Source organism: Bipolaris sorokiniana (genome assembly GCF_000338995.1).
Source record: "Bipolaris sorokiniana ND90Pr unplaced genomic scaffold COCSAscaffold_1, whole genome shotgun sequence".
Taxonomy (NCBI): Eukaryota; Fungi; Ascomycota; class Dothideomycetes; order Pleosporales; family Pleosporaceae; genus Bipolaris; species Bipolaris sorokiniana.
The window spans coordinates 3,583,680-3,593,317 of record NW_006911895.1 but is presented as its reverse complement, the minus strand read 5'-3'; the positions used below and the strand labels follow the sequence as shown (position 1 = coordinate 3,593,317).

General features: G+C 45.6%; 4 protein-coding genes across 4 annotated transcripts; 3 read left to right on the top strand and 1 right to left on the bottom strand.

The window, feature by feature from the left end:
* Positions 1-1,265: 1,265 nt before the first annotated feature.
* Positions 1,266-2,267, top strand: COCSADRAFT_156362 (uncharacterized protein; the record flags this gene model as incomplete). Its single annotated transcript, XM_007697153.1, has 1 exon — positions 1,266-2,267. The coding sequence occupies one exon, from the start codon at positions 1,266-1,268 to the stop codon at positions 2,265-2,267; it is 1,002 nt and encodes a 333-aa protein (XP_007695343.1).
* Positions 2,268-2,974: 707 nt separating this feature from the next.
* On the top strand, positions 2,975-4,534 carry COCSADRAFT_32860 (uncharacterized protein). The gene has a single exon (XM_007696203.1). It carries the CDS (start codon positions 3,122-3,124, stop codon positions 4,463-4,465), a length of 1,344 nt encoding a protein of 447 aa, XP_007694393.1. The 5' UTR covers positions 2,975-3,121; the 3' UTR covers positions 4,466-4,534.
* A 1,394-nt stretch (positions 4,535-5,928) lies between these two features.
* COCSADRAFT_342415 (uncharacterized protein) lies at positions 5,929-7,496 on the top strand. The gene is made up of 5 exons (XM_007697152.1): positions 5,929-6,252; positions 6,302-6,322; positions 6,376-6,522; positions 6,586-7,074; positions 7,129-7,496. The coding sequence occupies exons 1-5, from the start codon at positions 6,121-6,123 to the stop codon at positions 7,297-7,299; spliced, it is 960 nt and encodes a 319-aa protein (XP_007695342.1). The 5' UTR covers positions 5,929-6,120; the 3' UTR covers positions 7,300-7,496.
* A 1,235-nt stretch (positions 7,497-8,731) lies between these two features.
* Positions 8,732-9,448, bottom strand: COCSADRAFT_78652 (uncharacterized protein; the record flags this gene model as incomplete). Its single annotated transcript, XM_007697151.1, has 1 exon — positions 8,732-9,448. One exon carries the CDS (start codon positions 9,446-9,448, stop codon positions 8,732-8,734), a length of 717 nt encoding a protein of 238 aa, XP_007695341.1.
* Between the last annotated feature and the right edge of the window lie 190 nt (positions 9,449-9,638).

The window sequence follows — 9,638 nt, the reverse complement described above, 5'->3', positions numbered from 1 at the left end:
GTTATAAAACGCCTATATCTAATACTCCTCACTCTAGTTATTACTATATCCGGAAATGCCTAATACCTCACATTAAACCAGTGATTAAAAAAGGTAAAGTAGTTTTACTTTTTTAACAACTTTTTCTTATAAGTATTTTCTACTTTAATATTGTAACGATGTTACAACTTCGCCATGTATCGGACCAATCCCAGAGCCGGATCGGAGGTAGTACTCGCCGCCCTCTTCATCAACCACTCGTTGTGAGGTCGGATCCGATTCGGATCCGACTAAGATAAGTATATAAGGAGACACTCCCTGTAGCTAGCTCTGTAGACTTTTGATATCCTTTCGTACAAGGCCTATAGGTGTCTATTCGAATTAAGGCTCGTTTGATGTCCCACGCACTCCCATATGCCTCTGAGTGACACTACCGCCGATACTGATCCGAGTAGTCTTGCCTGCGCCGTTACAAATATAATAACTAGCTTTATATATATATATATATTTACCTAACTAATTATTATATAGACTGGATTTTTTAACAAGATAACGCTACTATCCATACTACTAAAAACGTTGAAAGCTAGTTTAAACGAAACTATATTAAAGTTGCAGCCCATCCAGCCTATAGTCCGGATTTAAATTCTATCGAAAACGTATGGAGTTTACTTAAAAATAGGCTAAATAAAAGGCCTACTACCTCTTTAGGCGCTGGGATTAATAGTAAAAGTATTAATACTTTTATTACTGTAATAAAAGAAGAGTAGTAGGCTATTCCGCAAAAGAATATAGATAACTATATTTTATCTATGCTAAGACGTTATAGAGCTGTAGAAGAAGCTAAGAGGTGGTATACTAAGTACTAGCTTTAATATATTATCTTTTATCTTCTTTTATTACTTATAAATTACTTTTATTAATATCTCTTATTATACTATATATAGATATATTATATCTCTATATAATATAGATCGTACTCACAGTGATATATATATATAATAAAATCTTAAAAACCTTAAAAATTTAAGCGCGAAAAAATACAAATATCTATAGATTTCTAAAGCACGAGGTTTTTAGTTCATTTTAGCTAACAAAAAGGCTGACTTACAGTCACGTGACTACTCTATACTAAACTAGGACATCTTGGCTTTAAAATGCATTAACCCGTTTTAGGATAGGTTTTTTAGTTATTAAGTTATAAACGTTTGAAAATAATAACTTTTTGGATTTAGACTTTTTTTTGTCACCCCACTGTAAATATTGGAGGTCGTCCAACCACCACTATGGTAGGCAACGGAATGCTCTTGGGTTCTGCCATCTCCCTGGCCAAAAGCCTCGGCTTGCATAGAAATCCTGTACCCTGGAATATCACAGAACAGGAAAAGACTTTCCGTATCAATGTATGGTACTGCCTTGTCATTCATGATCGATGGACAAGTCTTACGCATGGGACGCCACCACACATTCGCCAAACCCATCATGACGTCCCCCTTCCCAAGAGGACGTCTCCCGACGAGCCGGGCAGAATCTTTGAGGTATTGGCTAGCCTCAGCACCGTCCTTGGTACTTATTTAGAAGGACTGTATGCTATTAGCGAAGGGGCAAATATCGCTGCCTTGGCGCGTAACCTCTTGTTTGATCTAAACACGTGGACTGATATGTTGCCCGGGGACATCAGGCGAATCCTTGTTAGAGGCTCCGACTTGAATACACCTGGTACGGCCAATCTCAGACTGTGTTACCTGGCGCTAAAGTTCTTCAATCTTCGTCTTGATCTGAGCGTCGAGGAAGCAGATATTCCACTGGGTCAGGCGTCTGGCGAGCGAATGGTAGAAGCACGTCGATCAGCAGAAGATATTGTGTTGTTTGTGCAGGAACTGTCCATGAAACAGCTAGGGGACTTTTGGCTACCTACAGCTGCATTTGTATTGTCATCTACAACCACGTTCTTTCTGCGCCTAGCTGTACAGGTGGACTTTCCTGTTTTCGAGTCACCTACACAGAGTCTTTCGCTCTCTCTCGCACGCGAGCTAATAAACTCTTTACGCTCGCATAAAGAACTACACGGATGGGAACTCGGCGATATTTGTCTGACTCAGTATGCGGACGTTGTTGATAGATTGTGGGACCAGCATGTTCCTACGGAGCTGGATGTGACTTGGCTTGATTCCGCACCGTTCATCTCTGACCCAGTTTTCTTCCATTCTATCGCTCCTGATCAGTGGGGTTCTTTAGTTTGGAATGAGATGTTTCGTGGAGAACAAATGGAGATGAATACACAGTAACATGATCTGCTGAACAAAACCAAAGCAAGCTGTCCTGCCTACGCTGATAGCTTCAGTCTATAGTCTAAGAAAACAAGCACGCCGCTGATATTTTGCACGTGTATTGTTCTAGTAATATCACTCCAACGAGTTTCAGCACAAACGCGAGTTCTAGAGCTTATCGAAGACAAGGTGACCCGAAATTCGAGCACTAAGTAATCGGGCTTGAATCGAAAAGACTTCCGTCGAGAAGCAAAGACTCACCTGCCCAAAAGGTGAGATGCGGTTCGGCACTGGCGGCCACTCAAGTAGCTATCAATGTAAAAATGGGGACGTGGGAAGAGAAGCAACATGAAATTCATTAATCAATATTGTGAGTGTTTCCCTGCACGGAACCTTGCCATTCTGCGAGCTGTCAGTGCTTCGGTCAGGGTGCTTGGAGACAACTTGAGACTATCAACGTTGGCAACCGAGGTTTAGGTTGCCCTTGTTTGCGCCGGATTTTCAGAATAAAAAGTGGAAGGAATTGCTTTACTGGCATTGATTTCTAGTTGTGCATTTCCGCGGCGTCCCTCCCGCGCGAGTGGGGCCGCGGGATAGACACCCACCGCAAGCCAATCATGTGATACTTTCCATCGACACCTACATGTTAGTATGGAGTCATCCGTATATGGTGATACATATATACAGTTGTTGTATACGAAATGAATAGTCCAAAATAAAGATAGAGGAATTTTGTTTACTCATTCATAAAAGCTCCTGCACACGTTCTCTTCTTGTATCATACGCGGTACACACCAGGTCCGTCACTTACAGAGTCCCTCTCCATTCGCCTGCCACGGTAATTCTCTAAACCATTCAATCACATTGTTGAGATGGATTGCCAATTAGTCAATGGCGAACAAGCAAAGTTCTGGGACGATGTCAACAAGTACTTGATGTACACTGGGGTTCCGTTCTCCCCAGCCATCATCACCAAGGCCCAGGGGGTACGGCTGTACGATTCCAACGGCCGATCCATTCTTGATTTCACGTCTGGTCAAATGAGCTCTCTCCTGGGACACTCTCACCCAGAGGTTGTAGAGGTGGTGCGGAAATATGTTGGCGATCTAGATCACTTACTGAGCAACATGGTTACCCCACCTGTTGTTGAGCTGGCGCGCCGGCTGTCCACCTTCTTGCCATCCCAGCTTTGCAAGACATTCCTTCTCAACACAGGTTCTGAAACCACTGAAGCTGCTCTCAAAATAGCGAAGTGCGCCACGGGAAAGTTTGAGGTCGTCGCTTTCTCAGCCAGCTATCACGGTCTGACTCAAGGCTCTAGATCAGCTACTTATTCTGCTGGGCGTAAAAATGGTGGACCTACAATGCCTGGCCAGCTCGCCTTCCCTGCTCCTTATCCGTACCGCTCTGTGTTTCGCAAGGCCGACGGGTCTTATGACTGGGAAACGGAGCTTGAATATGGATGGTCCATGATTGACCGACAAAGCGTGGGCTCCCTTGCTGCTTTTATTATGGAACCCATCCTCTCTACTGGAGGGATTCTGGTACCTCCCAAGGGATATCTTAAACGCATGGAAGAAGAGTGCAGGAAGCGTGGTATGCTCATCATTATGGATGAAGCACAAACCGGCGTTGGCCGTACCGGTAAAATGTTTGCCTACGAAGAGGAAAACATCGTCCCTGATATTTTGTGTCTTTCCAAGACTCTCGGTTGTGGTTTGCCCCTTGCTTCTGTCACTACTACCGCTGAGATCGAAGAGAAGTGCCGCAACTCAGGTTTTCTGTGGCTGACTACCCACTTGAATGACCCCCTTACCGCTGCAGTTGGCTGCAAGGTTCTCGAGATCGTGGAACGGGATAACATCCCTCAGAGAGCTGCTGAACGTGGAGAACAACTTCGACAAGGACTTCTTAGGCTGCAAAAGAAGTTTTGGTGTATCGGCGATGTTCGTGGACGCGGCCTCTTCCAGGCAATCGAGATCATATCTAATCTGGAAACCAAAGCACCTGGGCCTGAACTTGGCCAAGCGGTCTCAGATCGCGCTCTGGAGCTCGGTCTTTCGTGTAACGTGGTAAACTTGCCGGGTATGGGAGGTGTTTTCCGGCTCGCTCCCCCTGTTACCGTGACGGAGGCGGAAATTGAAGAAGGTTTGGGATTGTTGGAAGAAGCCTTTAAGCAGGTGCTTGTTGGAAAGGGCCACAGGTTAGCCAAATAGGACATAATAGCATGTTTCACATTTATCTTTAATTAGCCGTTGACTATAGAAATTAGTTATATTGAGAACGTTCTATATCAGTTAATCAGCAGTGAAGCAACGTTCAGAATAGTATGAATCCGGCCCTCACTCTTTCGGCGTGAATGGGTGTTTAGCACCCTTGTAAAATCTTTTCCGATACATGTTCGGTTCTTTCTTATAATTTCTCGCGATATTATGTATTTATATCTTACGCTTGGCTTTCAAATATGCTGACACTTCTTGAAGTTTCTGTAATAGATCACAAGGGTACTGTCTTTGGCGCCTTTTTGACTAGCTATTGTACCAGGAGCCCTTCTTGCAATACTCAATACCATAACACGCAGTAATTTAGACATGATGGAGCCAGTCAGGCGCTGACACAACCACTCCCTCCCAATATGCCCAGAAAATATGCTGTGCTATCAGAGAGAGACATTGTGCTTATCTCCGCATTGTGGCATCGCGAACATTGACGATGTTCGAACGAAGCCCTGGCTCAAGGCCAACAGTAAGTCACTGTGGACAGTACGTCACCGTAGCGGCACCATGCAACACTGTACTCAGGTATGCGGCATGAGGAAAGCAGAATAAAAGATTATTCTAGAAATATCCAATTGACTAGTAAAATCGATATACTTCTGCTGTGCGTTGCCGGTGCCCATGTCAGAATGACGATGAGATTCTGCCCGCCTCTGCAAAAAATGATGACGATTTTCAGTTCTCGCCGCAGATAACCGAACAAGCTAAACGCGAACGGGATATCATTACGTGGTTATAAGAGATAAACTTTCGCATATGCACATTTGAATCACTCTTGCATCCAGTTTGCCGATCAATTCCAACGAAGGGTGTAAAGCAAGATGAAGATAAGATGCCCTCCATCCTGTGTTACACAAAACCCTGCTCAGGAGGGTCACAAACATATTTTAGATAAACTACTGATCTCAGTATAATAATTTATGTTCACAGACTGAGTGTCAGCCAAAGTGATTGATGTGAGGATCAAGGTCGTGCTGAATTTATCACACGAGAAGTATGATATGACCCAGTTCGTTTCAGCTATTTGAGTCGCAGTAACTCAGCAACAAAACGGCTAAGCATCAGATAACGCTTCCCTTTCTGAGATTCTGCTTCATCTAAGAAACCCGTTAATACCTTGAAATCAAGATTGATAATTAATTCCGCAATCGAAGATTGTATCTGTTGCGTGTGACACATGAAGGAAAAGTTGATCTATCAGATCGACACTCTCACTATCACATGGCCAATGCATGACGTATTCCCGGTGCGCCATAGATCATACAGAATCGCTTTACATAAGCGTTGCTCCTATGCAGAACTCCGAGCCTATGAAATTAGGTTAGAGTTTGTCACCAGATGGTAACCTGATCTACACTAATATCTCTGCAGGGGGTAGATTACTGAGGTGCAATAGTCATCTGCTCCAGTGCGAATGACAAAAAATGTTTAAACTCTTCGCGAGCTGAGCTATGGTCACTATTCTTCTTTGGGGATAGCCTTGAATAATGAGGTATATGAATCAAATCCAAGAAGCTCACTTGTTCTACGATTACCACATGTAGGCTTGTGCTATTTGTACATTTTTTTTCGCAATATTTGCATTGACGGGTACTATGTGTCCTGAATCTTCACACGCATCATGGTACAGGGAGGAGCCGGAAACGATCAAACCCGCCATAAGAGAGGTCTTCGAGAAACACAGCAACATCCAACCCGAGCTCGTCGCAGAGCACATTAAGCAAGTGGTATGTGGATCATGAATTCAAGCTATGTCCGAGACTGATGATAGTGCAGCGAGATAAAGCGTACCAAATTGTAAATAGTACAAAAATCACACAGAGAAGCATTAACTCTTACGCAACGCTCAGACCCGCTATCCATGCGTTGGAGGATATTACTTCCTAGACTTGAAAGCACGAGAGGCACCATGCTACCCCGAAGTCAAGAAACGTGTTCTGAATGGAGAGAAACTTCTCGATATCGGTTGTTGCTTGGGGCAGGAAATTCGCAGAATGGCATGTGATACTTCCATGTGCTATAGCTACATCTATGAAATAGGCTTACTAATATGAATATAGGTCGTTGATGGTATGCCTGCGGAGAACTTGTATGGATGCGAGTTGAAAATGGAGCTTGTAAATCTTGGATACGAAATGTTTCGTGACAAAGAATATCTATCATCAAAGTTCGTCGTTGCAAACATCTTCGAAATCCCATCCAAGTTGGATCAGCTGGATGGACAAATCAGTATAGTCCATGCTCAATACTTCTTCCATCTCTTTACATGGGACGACCAGTTACGCCTTGCCAACCGGCTAGTCAGGTTATCTAGACCAGGCTGCGAGTTTCTGATATTTGGGGGACATATGGGAACGAATCAGGAGGCTGAAGGGTGCCATCCCGACATTGGGAAATTTTTCATGCATAGTGATGGAAGCTGGAAGCGACTGTGGGATCAGGTTGGAAGAGAAACAAAGACCTCGTGGGAGGTGGAGACAAAACGACAGCCTACAGACCCGAACCTACTCTGGTTATGTGGGCCAGAGGCTTATTTTATGACGTTTGTGGTGCGTAGAGTACAGGCATCCTGCGAATAGCCCGCGCATAGTAACGACAGATAGTGCAAATTTCACTCAAAAAGTACCATTACTACTAACCACCGCATCTCACTACCCAATCACTACCTACCAAGTCAAGCTGAAAACTTTCCTCAGCTAGCCATCAATAACTCTACCCCTCACATTGCAGACACTAAAGTCCCAATCCCGCTTACCACCCTAAGCAAGTTCTAATACACCTTCTCAAAAATATTCATTTTATGCGAACCCCCACAATTCAAGCTACCTCCCGCACACTTCATGCTGCAATGATTCTCAGGCACGTTTTCGGTCGCGATCCTGAACGCGTCGCCACAGAAGCATTCGATATAGAACTGGACACCGTAGTACTTGCGGCCCTTGCAGAATGCCGCGCACATGTCGCGCGTCATATTGTTGTCCTTTTTGTAGTCGTCTCGTAGCACTCTGAGGTCGGTGTCGGTGTAGCAACCGATGTATTTCCAGGGTGGGTTTCGTAGTGTCTTGAGCTCATCGGTTAGCTGCTGCTCTTTCTTGAGAAGCTCCTGCTCGCGGAGCAAGTGCTCTTGTTTGATCTTGTTGAGTTCAGCCGCTGCTTGTTGCTGGGCTTCGGTGAGTTGGGCGCTCAATTGCTGTTCACGCAAAAGGCAATCGGCGTTGGCTTTTTGGCAGACTTCGTCGGATGGGCAGATCGAGGAGTTGAGCGAGAGCGGCTGGTTGAAAGTAACGCCATTACTACAAGTACAGGCGCAAGTAGGTCTCTCCGACGGGTCAACACAGGTGGGAGTAGGTTTAGCACCTAATTGGATATGTTAATATCGACATGTTTTCAAAAGAGGTCGTGAGGCTATTTACCATTCTCGCATTTGTACGAGTTGCCGGATACATCGAGCAAGCCAAGTGCTTGCTGAGCAGAGCCTGATGGTTGGAAGCCTTAGGAGTAGGTGCTGGTGCACAGCGTAGAGGCGAATAGAATCCACGAAGCTCTCATTTTGGATCGGTAGTATATGGTGGAAGATGATACAAGATGATTGTGGTGAATGGATGATTGTATGAAGAAGAATAACAGAAAAGGCTTCCAAAAGCACAACTTTATAATACTCTCTTAGCCCGCACGTGTCTCTTCAATGGGCAGAGTCGAGACTCGGTCCATGGTACGTCAGAGTATTGACATATTTCTTATTTACCTAGGTGCAGCAACGCACAGTAAACGCGCGATATATGTAAATGTGCTATTCTCAATGAGCTAGCAGAGATCTACCGCCAAGTGACCATATACAGTAGGACAATTGAAGACTCTGGTACCATGAGCCGTTGCCAAGGCCCGTGCTATGATTGTCGCTCATTACGATGCTTTATTCCCAAAGTTCTAGCCGTGCTCTATACTTGATTTAGACAACGGGCAGTCTTTCCTTGTGCATTCTTTAGCTGCATAACGTAATGCATGGCTCCTCCCTAAGAGTGATACACTATCATGACTCGTGAGCATGTAGGCTAATGTACACGATCGTCAGCGAAAGTATATAAAAGTGTCCTACTATAAGCAACATATGACTTAATTCAACGCGTTACTTGCTAGTTGTAAAGTTTTGTACGGTCCATGGCACCAAAAAGGTATCGTCGAATGCACAGAAAGTCTGTGATTGATTCACCTATACGTAATCTTGTCCGGCAGATCCGCAGTAGGTATCGCCGTCCTCTGTGTATCCACTGCATCTGCCTCGACGGCCTGATGTATCTGCCCAAACTGCATGGGCTGTGGCTTCTTGTAATGCTCTCTAGTCTCCTGAGCAAAGCCAGTATTCAGATTTTCTGCTCCGTCGGCTCCACTGTCCTGTCTTTGGGCCGCTGTCATTGAACTTCGCTTCTTATGTTCGACCCTGTCGATGATCTTGCGGCACACATCGCGGTGCGCGAGCTCCATTTTGCCCCTGACAAATGGCATGAGATACCACGCACATGTAACCTCTACGTCTTCAACAAGGACCCACTTGGCGTCGCCGACACCCATACCTTCGCCCTCAACCTCGCTCCCCGCCTCGCCATTCTCCACCACCCGGAACTCAGCACGCACAGTTACACCGGCAGCGGCATCGGCCCTTGTCTTGAGTCCCTGCCGCGTGTCCTGAAAACAGGTTGGGAAGGTAATGTATTTTTTGCCTAGCTCGCCGATGCCGGGGAACCATGTTACGCATTCTGTGACGTTGTAGGTGGAGACGGGGTACTGGTCTGGCGGGTACCAGTAAGTGTCTTTGAGGGTTGAAGGCGAGGTCGAGGGTGCTTTTGTGTGGCCGCAGGTGAGTGCTTGCAGTGTGAGGGCTGTCTCGTGGTTGTGGAGGGTGGCGATGACTTCGGTTGGGTGCATGTGAGGAGGAATTTGGTGGGCAACGTGTAAGTGGTGTTTTGAGCCCATGGTCGCGGTGCAGAGTGGGAGGCGTCGAGATGGAGTACAAATGGGGGGTAGAATGTTTGTGGTTTTGGGGGCTGTGTCGCGCCTGCGCGCGTGGCCGTATGTGCGTATATGCGTATAAAAGTGCTGAGCCGGACTTGGGGTT